General features: G+C 43.1%; 1 protein-coding gene across 1 annotated transcript in view; it reads left to right on the forward strand.

Annotated features, from left to right (window-relative positions):
- Nucleotides 1–9,274, forward strand: part of Colgalt2 (collagen beta(1-O)galactosyltransferase 2) — an 81,357-nt gene extending 72,083 nt beyond the window's left edge. The window contains exons 9-12 of the mRNA XM_090340258.1: nt 334–466; nt 1,730–1,857; nt 5,127–5,333; nt 6,536–9,274. Of these exons, the coding sequence (XP_090196384.1) occupies nt 334–466; nt 1,730–1,857; nt 5,127–5,333; nt 6,536–6,812 (745 nt within the window). The 3' untranslated portion in view covers nt 6,813–9,274. The remainder of the gene's footprint in view (nt 1–333; nt 467–1,729; nt 1,858–5,126; nt 5,334–6,535) is intronic.
- The last annotated feature ends 6,995 nt before the right edge of the window (nt 9,275–16,269 follow it).

Consider the following 16,269-nt stretch of genomic DNA (forward strand, 5'->3'; position numbering starts at 1 on the left):
GAAACGAAAGCCAGATTCTGACAATATAGCTTCTCAGGGGGCTGCCAGTGTACTTGAACAAGGACTGTTTCCTCAGGACTGGCACCTTGGAGAATCTACATCTACCTTGTTCCTTCCAGTGGCTAAAAGGCAGCAGGGGTCTGTGGAAGAATAAAAGACGCCATCTTGTATTTGCAAAGCCCATAATGCTACTATCACGTTAGCCATAGAACCATGGCAGAGAGAGAGAGAGTGGGGGGGGGGAAGAGAGAATCTTTTTCCTTCCACCTCTCTCCTCTGTCATGACGGCACCTTGACTTGCTTAACACCAGACCTTCTCTCTCTGTCATGCAGGGCACTCAACACAAGCCAGCTGAAAGCCTTGAATATTGAAATGCTGCCAGGCTATCGAGATCCCTACTCCTCCAGGCCTTTAACCAGGGGGGAAATTGGCTGCTTCCTCAGCCACTACTCCATCTGGAAAGAGGTAATCTGTGTTTTCTTTAGAGGGAAGTTTTTTAATGAAGAGAAAGCAGAGTGGGACGTCGCAGGTGAATGAAGACCAGATGCCCGTGACTGTTCTGGAAATATACTTGACAATTTCTTCTGCCTGTGTCACCCTCAAGCTAGCAGCTAAGGGACAAGGAGGGCAGCCTTGGTGCTACTTGGGATGGTGACAGAGGCAATATCTGTGCCTTAGGAACCTCACTTGTGTTGCCTCATTGACATCTTCAACAGCAGCACCTCGTATCACCTTATGCTAAAATTATGCGGTACCTTGTCCAGGTAACATGAAACAGAGAAATCCACCCCATGTCTTTTTTTTTTGTTTTGTTTTGTTTTTGGCCTTGGGGCTTGAACTCTGGGCCTGGGCAGTGTCCCTGAGCTCTTCAGCTCAAGACTAGCTCTCTACCACTTGAGCCAAGGAGCCACTTTCAGTTTTCTGGTCTTTAATTGGAGACAAGAGTCTCACAGACTTTAGTGCCTGGGCTAGCTTTGAACCACAATCCTCAGATCTAAGCTAGGAGCCATTGAGTAGCACGAGCTACTGGCACCAGGCTCCACCCCATCCATGTCTTACAGAACAAAACCTTGATGGCAGTTTTATTGGAAATGGGATTCCTGAATAAGGAAGTTTCCACAAGAAAAGAAAACCTCCTGAAAGACCTTTGAATATCTTCTTGTACTTACTAATCTGGGTTTATGCCTGACTTACATTTAAATGAAATAGAAGATTGATGGAATGATCAACTGATAGATCATAAGACACAGCACAAACAAATATCACACAATATCACACCCATGTTAATCAACATCTGGATCAAGAAACGGCTAACCGGCAACCTAAATGCCCCTCTCTGAGTTTCCTTCTAGTCATTTTTTCAAAGTTAATCGTCCTGATCTCTAAAATGGTTTGCCTATTTTTGGACTTTCTTCTCTACAGATGATGTTTTGCACGTTCTCAGTATTATATTTAGAACAATCAATGCCTCACCTCAAACTTTGGTTTAGCTATAGATCTTGCATTCTCAGTGTTGTAAATATACCGCAGTTTATCCATTCTACTATCAAATGAGTGCTTACTTAGATTCCACTTATGAGCTGTGCAATTGTGTTCCTGAGTTCCAAATATTTACCTACTTAGTAATAATGATTCTCACCTTTGTGAACAATAATAACAATTTTTAAAAGTGAAAAAAATGGCTATCAAACTTTTCAGAGGGTATTTCCCTACTGTTGACATTTGCAGGTAATTGATCAAGAACTGGAGAAGACTCTTGTCATCGAAGATGATGTGCGCTTTGAGCATCAGTTTAAGAAGAAGCTGATGAAACTGATGGATGACATTGACCGTGCTCAGCTGGACTGGGAACTCATGTGAGTGACTAGAAGACAGCAAGCATTTCAAAGACATTCTGTCTTTCCCAGGGACAAAAATCTCCATTTCGCTAGCTGGTAGGCGATATAGCTCAAGTTTCCTTCCACTTACCTGTTTCTCACCCAAAATGTTTCTAGACACAAAAGGAAAATAATCACAAGAAAGCCAGACACTAGTTCACGTCTGTAACCCTAGCTACTCAAGAAGGCTGAGATATGAGGATCAAAGTTCAAAGCCAACTTGGGCAGGAAAAGCCAACTTGGGCAGGAAAGTCTGTGAGACAATTACCTCCATTTAACTACTTGAAAGCTGGAAGCAGGGACAGCATACAGGCCTCTAGGTCAAGCTCCACGATGGACCAAAAAAGTACATTTCTTTTAGGACAATGTCACTCCTTCCCTCGTTCTCTCCCCATTTTTCCTTTTTTATTTTTCTTCCTTCCTTCACCTCTTCCTTGCCTTTCCCTCTCCTTCCTTCCTTCCTTCCTTCCTTCCTTCCTTCCTTCCTTCTTTCCTTCCTCTTTTGTTTCTTGTATCCTTCCTTCCTCATCTTTCTTTCTTCTTTCTTTCTTTCTTTCTTTCTTTCTTTCTTTCTTTCTTGTCTTTCTTTCTTTCTTGTCTTTCCTTCCTTTCTTCCTTTCCCCCTCCTTCACTTCCTTCTCTTTTCTCCTTATTTTCTTTTCCCTCTTTTTCTCTTCTTTGTCCCTCTTTATTCTGAAAACAAAACATTTTCCTTCTAGCTCCCTCTAAGGAAGCACAGAATTCTGAGCATTTTTCTTCACTCCCCAGCTGTGTGTCAAAGGCAATTTCACTAAGTCAGAGCAGTTCTTCTGGAGCAGTGGCAGCAGCCCAGCTTCACCTGCCCCTCCCCTCCCCAGAGGGAAACTTAACAATAGACCCAGAAGGGATAGTTGTTATGTCAGAAAATCTGCTGCTCTGACCTTGAAAAGAAACTTAAGGCCTAAGAAATTGACATCCAAATCAGTATTTTAAAAAAAGTGACCCCAGCCCTGCCATGTGATTCCTTGTGGTACTCTGGGCAGCCCCTTGAGCTGGCTGTGCTTCCTCATCCTCCAGAATTGCTGCTCTGCAACCTAGGCTCGAGGCCTCCCAGGCATGGAGGCCGAATGCCTTGTTATGCCCATGTGACACAAGTAATCATGGAAGTCTATAAAGATGGAGTCTGATTGGTGTACTTCTCAGATGCAAGAAGCAATAGTGGTTGTCCCACTGAAGATATGGGGTGGAAGTATTCTAAATTTCATAGCTTGATCTAGCTAACATATTCCATTTACACTCATTGTGTACTCTTTAAAAGTTTCAGTGCTTACCTATCTCTAAAAGGATAAACAAATATTACTTAAACTCAAAGCATACAAGTTAATAATTATCCATAATTGGTACAATAAATCTTTCCAGAAGAAAGAAGTAGTAAATGGGAACAAATAAGTTATTGGAATCATCCTGGAAGAGCTTTTCAATAGCAATAGAAAGCAAGTCATATATGTTAAGTTTGGAGGTTTTTGGTAATTACACTAAAAAAGTAAAAAAAAAACAGGTAAAAGTAGTCTTAATAATACACTTTATTTAATCCACTTTATTTTATCCTAGCATTATTAATATTATTTTAATGGTTTCAACATATTAAATATTTTCGTATTTTTTAATCATTAGTGAAATGGTATCCTTTTTGGTACCAAGTCTTCAGCATCACAGAAAGAAAAAAATATATGTAGTTCATTAAAAATTAAATTTAGTCATTACAATAAAAAAGCTTATAAATTTAATTCCTTAATCTCCCGAGCACATTTCAAATCCCCTTCCACTCCCTGACACTCTAGGTAGTTCCGACTCCTTAATCTGAAAAGACTGAGGCAGTGGCTGAGAGGACACATATTTGATGAACCTCAGAAGAACTGCTCATTGGACATCAAGGCATTCTGCAGGCTCTGGGATGTCCTGACCAGAGAAAAGCCTCTAAATGTTGAAAGAGGCAACATAGGACAAAACAGTCAACTCAACTCACTCTAGTCAAGCTCAAACTAAACAAGCGGCGGACAAAAGTAATGGATCACAGAGCTAGCATGGACTTGGAAGCTAGGAATGGCAGAAAGTGCATCCTGTATGGTTGAAGTTGTTCATGGAGGAGGGAGGGAGTGGATCTGGGTGCCTTTCCTAGATAAGAGTGGTCTAGAGGAGTCATTGGTAGAACTAGATGAGTGTGAGCGAGAAAAGAAAGCTCTACAGCTTCACACTCCCCAGAAGGAGGCCTTTGGGAGTGGACTTTAGTCCTCTACTATCACTGCTCTTTTTTCCCACGGTCTTTTCTGTCCTCTGTTTGCCACCAACATTTGGAAAGCTGTGCAGAAAACATGCAGTGCTGAAGCTCTGGAGACTTGAAGACAAGCTCAGGATTCCCACATCTGTCCTTCTGTGTCTCGTTCAACCCTCTCTAAACACAGCTGGAAATCCCATACTATCTTTGGGAAATGATCCAACAGATCCTTTAATGTCTTTGCAATGTCCCTTCCTGGCTTGAAGACAGTCCATGGGCAGGGCTAACTGGAAATGAACTAATGTCGATAAATAGAGTCAGGGCAATGACGAGTGATAACCATGGTTGGCAATGGAATGCAACTGTGGTGCGATCAGACATAGCCAGTCTAAGCTTTACAAGCTGTATGTACACAAAGGACACGTGTCTTCTCTCCTACGTGGAAGCTAGCACTTACTTATAAATGTACAATATACATGCATATGCAAGTGTCCACAAATGTATTAACCAAAATACGATATTTGCAGAAGAGAATTCAAATGCTCTAATTCCTTAGAAAAACGAACTCACAGCCCAAGAAAATGAATACCAAGAAACTGGCACTCGAAAGCTGTGGGGGAGAAGGGGAGGTGAGGGAGGGGGACAGACAAAGAAAGGAAGGGGGAATGCGGTCATAATATTCAATGTATACCCTGTGAAATAAGAAATTGAGGGGAGGGGTGGGTTAGGAGGGATGAGGGAGAACGTAAGGGGAGACATTGATCAAGATGCATTGCGCTTATAAGCTATTTGTTGAATGGTAACTCCTTTGTACAACTACTTAAAGATAATAAAAACTACGTGTGTGTGTGTGTGTGTGTGTGTGTGTGTGTGTGTGTGTGTGTGTTTGTGTTAAAGTTGTCTATACAAATCAAAGCTGGGCTTCATTCAGACACTGATCAACAGTCTAATATTCAAATTGGATTTTTTCTCTTTTATCCATTTCCTTATACAGTTACATTGGTAGGAAGAGGATGCAAGTGAAAGAGCCTGAGAAAGCAGTGCCCAATGTAGTGAATCTGGTTGAAGCTGACTATTCCTACTGGACCCTGGGCTATGTTATCTCTCTGGAAGGAGCACAGAAGCTGGTTGGAGCTAATCCCTTTGGGAAAATGCTGCCAGTGGATGAGTTTCTACCAATCATGTACAACAAGCATCCTGTGTGAGTCTCCCTCTGCTGTCACGCTTATGTCCCTCTGCTTATGACATTGCTTCTGGAGTAGAACTCGATATTTTCTGAAGTTGTACCCATTTCCTGAATGAGATTTCTATAACATAACCAGGAGAGATTGACTCAAGTGAATAACCCTATTAATAGCCAGGCAAGATAAGGCAGAGATAGTGAATGGCTTGCCTAATGGCCCTTTTTAATACCCAGTATTTGGACCATACTCTGCTTGGGACTATGCTTGACTTGGTTCATTTATTTCTATAACCTTGCCCAGGTCTTTTCATTGGATCCAGTTCAACTCACATGTGTACCATTGACTAGGCAGGTTAGCCATCTTTGTCAGGCTTTCAATCTGACCAGGAACACAAGACTCATGACCAAATTTTTGTGAAATACTGTGATTCTTGCAGTCACAAAGATGTAGGAAAAGTTCAGAAGGTTGAGGGCGAGCCCCAGCCACTTGCACAGGTCATTATGAGGCTTGAACTTCCATAGTCCTGTAGCTTACTGGGGACGCCGTACTCATTGCAAAGAATGACAGGAGATGGTTTTGTCTCTCCAGTAGGCTATGACACTTTTAAGGGAGGAATGTGCTCACATCTCTGTATCCTATTGCACATAAACTGCTGCTCAATCAGAGATTCCTAAATTAGTGAGTGAGGCAGACCAAGTAGGTTCCCACCCTTATTCTCTGAAACTGAAGGGAAATTAATACTTGGGAATGACTGACAAAGCACTATGTGTGGCCAAATCACATAACAGGCACAGGAGGGAAGTCCAGGTTGTCCCCATATTTCACACTTACAAGGAGCCAGCTGCCATATTCCTTAGCCCTTCACATGTCATTTACCCCACTGCTGCAGTCCAGATCCCAGATACCTTCATTTCTTAATCCAATATTATTTATAAAGCAATTGTGTTTATAATCATGGTTCAACAGAAATTAATTTTCACCATTTCTAGTAAAACCTGAAATTCATTCATTTAACTTTTCTATGTAAATGCACAGAAATATCCTGGCCTCTTTCGATTCACTGTTCATGTGAATCTTTCAGTGGAACCTTTATTGTATTTGCGGCCTAATATTCTTCATAAAGTCACACAAAGAAAAAACACTGAAATGAATGCAAGTAGTTACAGAGCTCTGACCCTTCTTCTCACCCTCTCATGTGTCTGTTTATTCTTGTTTTCAGAGCTGAGTACAAGGAGTATTATGAATCCAGAGACTTGAAAGCCTTTTCCGCAGAGCCTTTGCTCATTTACCCTACCCACTACACAGGCCAACCTGGGTATCTCAGTGACACAGAAACCTCTACCATCTGGGACAATGAGACGGTAGCTACTGACTGGGACAGGACACATTCCTGGAAGTCCCGGAAACAGGGTCCCATCCACAGCAATGCCAAGAACACAGAAGCTCTGCCGCCACCAACTTCTCTGGACACAGTACCCACGAGGGATGAGCTATGAAAACCTTTGGGGAGCAGGACCTTGGTTCATCACTGTTCAGTTTCTCCACAGGGCTAGTCATCTGTTGGCTCCTGTGCTTTTGAGTGGGATGGTCATCTCGTCAACCTGTTCAGATGTGATTGAGCAAAATTCATATATTATTAACAGTGGAGGCAAATCGGGAAATTAAACCCAAGTTTCCCATGATGTCCAAAAGATGGGAACCATTAAGTTCAAGTTTAGTCTGGTCACCCAGTTCTTCTGCTATCTAGCCATATGATCCTGGAGGCAACATGATTCATTCTTCCACAAGAGACGGGGTTACCACGCCATCACATCAATACAAGGGGAATCATAGCACCCAAGCCAACTGGACCACATTTATTGATCCTGATGGTCCTTTTTTTTTTTTTTAACGGATGTGACCTTTATAATTCTAAGCCAAATAGATAACATGTATTGTCCTGATGCTCTATTGTATATGACCCTGAAAACTGGTGTACAAGTTCTCCTTTTTTAAAAAAAAATTGAGTAAGTTAAACCATTGAAAATCAATTCATGGGCATCTTATTTAAAGAAATTCCATCATAAGCCTTATCACAAAATGGATTTTTAAATTCTTAGCCTCTTGTCCCATAGGGATGGGTAATTGGCTGTGATAGAGACTGGGATCTGACCGTCAAGGGCTGTTGGAGCTTTTATAAAGAGGCATCCAATGTGCCATGAGGATATCAAATAGATATTTGAAGGCTTTGGCCATTCATATTGTGGCCACTTGTAATATATACAGGGCAGCGGGGAGGGCTGCAACTCCTGCTCTAGCCAGCTAGAGCACCCACCCTCCCTTCCACCTCTTAGCCTGGGAGTGAACAAGTAAGTGTGAGTTTCCTGAGTTAAAAGACAGAGCACATTTTCATGCCAGCAACTGTCTGTGCCTGGATTTTTCATTATATTTTGGATTATTTATTTCACAAAATGTAAGGGAACACATTGTCTGTTCAATGAGGTAGAGAAACAGATGTGGCTAGCACCCTGGGGAGTGTCCCTATAGCTACATTGGTTCAATGACCCAAGTTTCCTGAATTTCCAGGCCTATCTTTTACAGGGAAGCCTGATGCTTAAGGATTCTACCATTTGGAAACAAACTATTCTCCATTTTAAATATAAACAATAGACTGGACAATGGATTTAGCCCACCCATGACAAAGAAAACTCTTAGAGCCCAGATCCTTCGTTGACACCTTTTTTCAAAAGATATCACCTGCTGGGTGCTAGTGGCTCTCCTTTGCAGTCCTAATTACTTAGGAGGCTGAGATATTAGGATCAGGGTTCAAAGCCATCCCAGGCAGGAAAATCCATGAGACACTTATCTCCAATTAACCACCAGAAAACTGGAAGTAGTGCTGTGGCTCAGAGTGGTAGAGTGCTTGCCTTGAGCCACAAGAGCTCAGGATAGCATCCAGGCCCCAAGTTCAAGCCCCATGACCACCAAGAAAAAAAGAAAAATGTATTCCCCAAAGTCAGGTGTGGTGGCTAATATCTTAGCTACTTGGGGGAGGAGAGAGGGTAGAAATCAGAAGGATAGTGGTTAGAGACTAACTTGTACAAAAAGTTAGTGAGACCCTTCTATCTTAACCAATAACTATGCACTACACAGATGTCAGCCATGCTAGGCAGAAAGCATTAAGTAGGTCTGTGGGCCAGGCCAGCCCAGGAAAAACTGTAAGACTAAACAAGGGCAGAGAAAAAACAACAACAACAAGAAAACAAGCTAACAAATGGTGCTGGAGAGTAACTCGATAGTAGAATACCTACCTACCACGTGCAAACTTCTGAGTTCAAACCTAAGTACTGCCAAAGTGTGTGTGGGGAAGAGGGAACCAACAAAACAAAAGGGTTCCTGAAATTCCTTTCTGCTTTCTTTGTAGATTAATTTGTGTAAAATGAAGAATTATACAAACTGCATAAACTGTCCAACTTCACAATCTAGCATCTTAGGATGTCTGGTGATGGTTTGCCTCAGCCACCATCTTCCTTCCTGATTGGCAATTGATCATCCCCCCTGGCCAATCGGTCAGAAAGGAAAGAGGTTTTGTAAGACTCCAGTTTTTACTGGCAGGACATAGCGATTGGAATGTTAACTCTTCTTATCTCACTAATCAAGACGAGAATCCGGAGGGCCTGGTACCAAATCTTTAGGTGACTGTTGTTTCCTTGAGTGTTTGGTATTTGGTGTTTTGTTTGCAGTTTGAGTGTGTGCTAGTGTGTCTGGCCTTAATGATCTCTTTTTAAAGGGAGATGGATGGGTGTGGGGAGTGAAAGAAGACTGACTTATTTTTGTGTATTGTTTTGTTTCATAAAGAACTTTACTTGTCAGCTGGTCTGATGAGTTTTAAAAGTCTCCTTTCTTAAAAGACATTGGATTTAAACTCTGGAACTGTAGACTAGGACTGTTCTACTGTGAATAAACTTCTGGCTCTGTTTGTCCAGTCTTTGTGCCTCCTTGCTCAGGTCTGAGTCCCAAGCACTGTGCCCTTCTCGTGAAAATTGGAAACTGCAGATCTAGCATTTCTTCCAAGTCGTCTGTTAGCAATTTAGACATTCTTTGACCTTCCATTCTAGTCTTAAACCTTCTAGTCTTCGCAGGGCCATAACCTTGCCTCTGATCCTGGTTCCCGCTCTCTTTCTGCCTATCTGGATTCCAATCTGGACACACAAGCATGACTGTAGCAGGGTGGGTGTGGCTGTGAGTGTCTCAGGTACCCACTTGCCACGTGTTCAGGGCCCTCCGCACAGGTGCTGCCTCGGTGCTCTTGAGTGTGCTGCAGAAATGTACAGAAGAGAAAGAGCTGACGTGTCTGCACTCTACCTTGTCTGTCTTGTGGTGCAGTTGCACGACAGAGAAGTGGCAAACGACTAGTCTACTGGAGCTTTGGGGGGAAAATTTAGAACTGAAGATTGCTCACTGGTTACTTGATGTATGGTCACCATGTCGAGCGATGCTTGGATTTCCAGAGTTACACTAGACCAAGGGGATCAGAGGCCAGAGAGGGTCCTCACTGCCATATGCTCTCCAGGGCAAATGAGATGGGGCATACCTGCCTTGTCCAGATGGCAGTATGATACATTGATTTGTACACTGTGTACACTTCCACAATACAGAAGGAAGTCCTATGTAGTTGCTCATCTTGTACTTTGTGGAACTGGTAAGCCCATCAAGAAAGATAACTGAGATGCTTGTCCAGGTCAAGAAGTAGAAAAACAAAACCAAATAAAAAGAGAATTCATGTTAGCCCCAGTAATTCCTTTTGTTTCAACGTAAGTGTCTCTAGCATCTCAAAAACCACGTGTGAGCATTCTCTTGCTTCAAGTCTTGCGCTGGGCACTGACTGCATAGGATGAGGTTAGGCCCCTACCTCTGCAGATTCCACTGTCCACTCCAAGGGGGGAGCCCTGTGGGCACATGGCTGAGTCATGATAGCGGAAGCTCAGAGACTGGACTAATATGGACCACAGGACCCCAGAGAACTGGTTCTCTTAGGTTGTGCTGGGGCCTCTCTTCAGGAGAGGGGAGGGTTGTGCTGGGTGTAAGTTCAAGTGGGGACTCAGAAAGAAGCTGGGGCCTGGTCATATGGATGGACATGCTGGGCAGGCATAGAAAAGAAGGGACTGGTGGTGGGGAGGAATCAAAGTGAGTGTTGGAGAATTTATTGATAGATACATTGAATGGGATTGCAAGGCACATAGTGGATGGATCAATAAGATTCATTCTGGGCAGGGGGCTAACTTTGTTTCTGTTCTGTGGATTGATCTAGAATAGCCTGGGTGTCTTGTTTTCATATGTAGCTTCTTCCCATCCATATATTAGTAACTGAGAAGAGCTTGCTTAGGTTGTTGCTTCTGCCACACCCAAAGCTACTCCCAGCCCAAAGCCATCTCCCATCTGCTGGGAAGGGATGGAAATAATGAAGAATTGTTTCTGGGAATTGGATAGGTTTTTAATTTACTGGGTTTATTTTTAAGCCCTTGCTGATATTTTCTTCAGCTTGGCCTCCTCTGGACTGAGGCATTTTAATAAAATTGTCATTGCTGAGCGATTTCTGGAGCCTGCAGAACAACTGCTTCAAAGGCTTCTTGCACCCAGCAGTGATGCCTGTAGGTTTTTCCCAGTGTAGAGGGAGCCAGAGTCTTAACTCCTGTGTGAGCTTGAGTATATAGCCCTACCTCTCTCTGTTCTGCAGAGAAGTTTAGAAAATCACCAAGAACAAAATGCTCTCTTTCCAAAGGAGGTAGGAGCTTGAAACATACACCTAGACAGGAGTTTATTCATCTAGATGTTGCTGTTGAGGGAGTAATTGCTTCAAAAAAAAATCTTGGCATGGGTTCAGCACTGATGGCTTTCATCTGTAAATCCTACCTACTCAGAAAGATGAGACCCAGGATGAACAGGAAAGATCTTATGGCCTTTCAGGGCACAGCAAAGGGAACTTTGAGCTGAGAGCAAAGAGGCTGGATGGAAGTCCTTCGAGAACAGGAGGGAGAATGAGACAAAATGGCAGCTTACAGCCTAGGGCAGAGAGTAACATCCTGCTCACCACAGAAAACTGAGTAATGCAAGGACCAGGGGAGAGAGAAATGCAGTCCATCACCAGACCAGAGAGAACTGAGGAGGAACATAAGAGGAAAAATTTTAAAAAGAGGCTTTTTTTGCCAGTCCTGGGCTTGAACTCAGGGCCTGAACACTGTCCTTGGACTTTTTCAAGGCTAGAGCTCTACCACTTGAGCCACAGCACAATTTCTGGCTTTTTTTTTTTTTTTTTGCTATGTATGCGGTACCGAGGAATTGAACCCGGGTCTTCGTGCATATGAGGCAAGCACTCTACCACGAAAGGCCCAACTCCTGGCCCCTATTGTATCATTTCTGTATCCACAACAGTGGAAGACACTGAGGTACTGAAGAGGAGTAGTAGGATACCCAGTGCCACCAGGGCATGTAGAATAGCAACAAGCCACAGCCAAACTTCAGAGCTGTCTCTGAACAGGGCCTTCAGAGCTGAGAGTCCTCTGCACGAACTGTGCGGGGCTGGAAGCACACAGGAGAGAGAGGAACCAGGTTCATGGCCTCTGCTGGGAGAAGTCGTCCCTCCCTCACTGCAGAGAACATCCAGGTCCCTGAGTGAATCACTACCAGCTGTGCGCTAACATATTCAGCCAGCTCGAGGAAGGATACTTCATCCCAGGTTTCACTCAGTTACCCCGTCCCCCCATCCCTCCCACCCCACCCCTGACTGGAGCCTGCTCTCACTGCACAGACTGCAGACCGGGCCTCATGCCTCAATCTGAGCCTCTCTGGACCATAGCAATGGAACAAGCTGTCGAAGTTTTGGACATGTTCCAATTCCATGAGTCAATCTTTCCTCAAGACAGCAGCAGGCTTAGATTTTCCCAGGGTGCTACTGCACACATGAAGCCCCACCTCTAAGAGGTTCACATCTGGACCCCTGGCTGCTCACCCGGGCAGGGAAGTGGAAGACTTGAAGACAAGATTTCCCTCCAGCCAGAAGGAGCACTAACAGTTACAGCTAGGCAAAAGAGCATAGCGTAGCTGTGAGGCTGCCCCATCTCCTTTTTGATTGCTGGCTAAGAGCTAATATAATCCCAGTCTCTCTTCATTCTCCCTCTCTGTATCTGTCTGTACCTCTGTCCCAGTCCTGCCCTCCTCCCAACACACACCAGAGCATGATACACAGGAGCTTGTAGCTTCCACCAATAACATTTCATGTACTGATTTTTCAGCTTATTATACTGAAAATTCTCAAATAACATTATGGAGACTTGGCTGCTGATATTGCACCAATGAGGCTGAGAAATGGATGTCTCGTGAGAGTGGGGAAGCGAATCATTTCAGCAGATTTTTCCCATTTCAAAACTGGTAACATGATTTATTTTTTTAATGTCAGACATCATTCACTGATCTTTTTCTTGATTTTTTTTTTGTGGGTCATGGGGCTTGAACTCTGGTCCTGAGTGCTGTCCCTGAGCTCTTCAGCTCAAGGCTACCACCCTACCCCTGGGCCTGGGTGTTATCCCTGAGCTCTTCAGATCAAGGCTACCGCCCCACCCCTTGAACCACAGTTCCACTTCCAGTTTTCTAGCGGTGAATTGGAGATAAGAATCCCAGTCTTTAGTGCCCATGCTGGCTTTGAACCACGATCCTCAGATCTCAGCCTCCTGAGAAGCTAGTATTTCAGGCACGAGACACAGGGCCTGCGTTTAATTTTTTTAATGGCAGGAACAATTCAGAAATGTGAAATCATTCTTTTCCTTTTTCCTTGTTTGATGTACTGTCACCCTTTTTATGAACGTATAAGTGGCTGGATCTGTAGCCTGTGAGCTCCTGGGCAAGCCTAGCGCTGGCTCTCCTGAATGACGCTCTCCTCCTCTGGGAACTTCTCAGGTACTTCTTCAAGGTGCACCTGCACCTACCCTGTGAGTTGACTGAGTCCACAGATACAGAATAGGTTCAAATCTCTGCTGAGGAGCCAACTCTGATATGCAAACAGTGTCCATGGTAATAGGCCCCAGAAGAATGTTCCCTGGAGACTTTAAGAAATAACCAAATGCCCAGCTTATATAAGTTCATATGAATGGAGATTTGGGGAAAGAGCCAATAGATAGTCTATAATTCTCTCCAAAGCTGGAAGTAAGTGTGTGTGTGTGTGTGTGTGTGTGTGTGTGTGTGTGTGTGTGTGTGTGTACATATATACGTATATATACATGCAGTCTCTTCCTCCACTCAGTTCCCAGACCAGGGTGATAAGCACAGGGTGGGCTTTGATGATGCAGCTCTCTGCCCTTGACCTATAGCAATGGCTCCATTCTGGGGCTCGGTTCCATGAAGGTACTGTAAACACTGGCTCATGATTTGTAAGTTGCTTTCAGACTCTACAAATATTACATACATTGGATTCTTCAAACTGCTAAGTCGGTGGATTGTTTCCATGCAGTTTTCTGGGTAGAGCTCTTGAGAAACCACAGCCAACAATGGTTTCCAAATTCTGAGACTAAACTAATTGAATTTGGCTGACTCTTACTGATTTTTCTTGGCTACTAGACAACATTCAATTACTCTTTCTGCTATTTGCCCCTCTTCTTTCTTTGCTCTGCATGGCCCCATTTCAAATCCTCTTCCTATCATACCCTGTCTCTGATGACACTAGAAATAAGGCCCATTGTCCTACATACTCTGTGAGGAAGACCTCATCGCTGTGGGGTAAAGACCACAGTATTCCAGCCTCCCCTGTTATTAGGTCAGTGTGCTATAAACAAGGTCACTTTGATGACCTACAGAATAGTAGGTCATATACTGAGTGTATGTACCTTTTGTATCATCGGTGTAGCTAAAAAAAAAAAGCCAAAACAAAACAAAAAACATGAAATGGTAGAGTTAGAGACTTCTCTGGCTTCTGGTGCACCATCAGACAAATGACAACTGTGATTCAACTACTGAGATTTCTTGGCTTGTTACTCCAGTCTAGTCTAGCCTAGCCTAATAACATCCCTTCTGGAAGTAATTTCTATTGGGGGAGTGTAAGAAAAATAGCAATGCAAAATTCAATATAAATAACTTTGTATGCATCAGTAAAAGAAGAGATCTGGCATCAGGAAACTTCCCAGAATCCAGGGCACATGAGCAATGCCAAACCTGATGCTCTTGTGCAACATGATAATAAATCTGTGAGTTCTTGTTAATCAAGATTGAAATATAAAAGGCATCACTCTAGTAAAATAAGATATCTGGATAGAGACAAAATGAACAGACTAGTGGTCTTCTAGAATTATTTTGAAAAAAAAATAATAATGCCAAAGATGAAATCCCTTTCTTACCCCTCATTATCAATTTCCTATGAAAACACCTAATTCTCTCCCTCTAAAATTCCATAAGGGCCCTCTAAATATGATTTGTATCCACTGAGGATTCCACTGGAAAGTAACTCTTGGAAATTTGAGGTGATACAATGATAAATGGTGTTGCTATGTGTCTATTAAGTGAAGCCAAACTCAGACCCAATGCCTTCTGGGAAGACCTTTGCTTCCTCCTCCCCCCTCCGCACCCTGAGATCACCCTGGCTTCTGGAACATCATGGAAAGTTTCACAATTATCTATACATTAACCACTGCTGAATAAGGTGAAGGCTCTTGTAAAGAAGGCATGAATTACCTTGGCTCCTCACTATAAATTAGGTTTTATTTTCTTAATTTTTTTTTGTTGTTGCTGGTGGGTCTAGAACTTGGGGCCTGGGCACTGTCCCTGAGCTCTTTTGCTCAAGGATAGTGGTCTACCATTTTAAGCCATTGCACCAATTCTGTTTTTTTTGTGTGGTTAACTGAAGATAAGAGTCTCACAGCCTTTCATGCCTGTGCTGGCTTTGAACCACAATCCTCAGATCTCAGCCTCCTGAGTAGCTAGGATTACAGACATGAGCCACCAGCACCTGGCTAAATTAGATTTTATAAAGGGATTATGTGCTACATGGCTCCTAAGAACAGCAATCTAGCAAGACATCATTTCAGACTGAAGTTTCCTGGGTCACCCCTCATGCCAGTGTGAGAAACTCCAACCCTTCCACTCGTTTTTCCCTTGGCTTTCTCCAACTGGACCAGGCAGAGTGGGCTTCTTAATGTTTTTTGACAAATTGAGAACCCAGAACCCACCTGATGAACCCTCCAAAAACAACCCCTTTGGATCTGGCAGCACATACCAATCAAGTCCTGAGCCAGTTTATTAGTTTAACCAAAAGGTAAACAGATGATGGAGATGCAGAAAGACAAGCATGCGAGTGGCTGAAGGTATTTCCCGAAGCAAATTTAAGATCATTAAGGTAGTGTTAAATAAATGAGGCCATGTGTTATCTACTTGGTATTTCCATTGTCTTTAAAAAGGTAAATATATAATATATTTTACATTTCAGTATATAAATCTAGGTTCTACATATACAGTGTAAACACACAGGGCAAGCACATGAGCACAGCATGTAGATCTTGGCAGGCATACCTGAGCCAAGTCAATAGTTCTACATTTTCTTTTTGACCTTTTAACCAAGGAAGTCAGGCTAAGGCTACATTTCCTTCAATCCCCATGATGGCAGCAACTCTGGATCCCTCTCCTCTATGCACAAAAACACAACTTGACCCAGGCTCACAAACGGAAGCGCTTTCCGACCAGTTGAAACCTACTCAACCTGTCTTTATAACACCTAGTCCAATCACCTACAATGGTCCAGGATATCTATTAGAAGACCAAGGACACTAAGCTGATTCCTGGTTCATTCTTTGGTCCATCACTCTAAATCTCTAAACTTTTCATGATATTTCATACCGAATCCATGTGGCTATGAACATCACAGAAACCCTATGTACACTTCAGGAGCTGTATCACAAGATTAGAAGAAAAAGAGATGCATGTTACAATCAGTAA

This window comes from Megascapheus bottae, chromosome 10 (genome assembly GCF_031878675.1).
Source record: "Megascapheus bottae isolate mThoBot1 chromosome 10, mThoBot2.hap1, whole genome shotgun sequence".
Classification (NCBI taxonomy): Eukaryota; Metazoa; Chordata; class Mammalia; order Rodentia; family Geomyidae; genus Megascapheus; species Megascapheus bottae.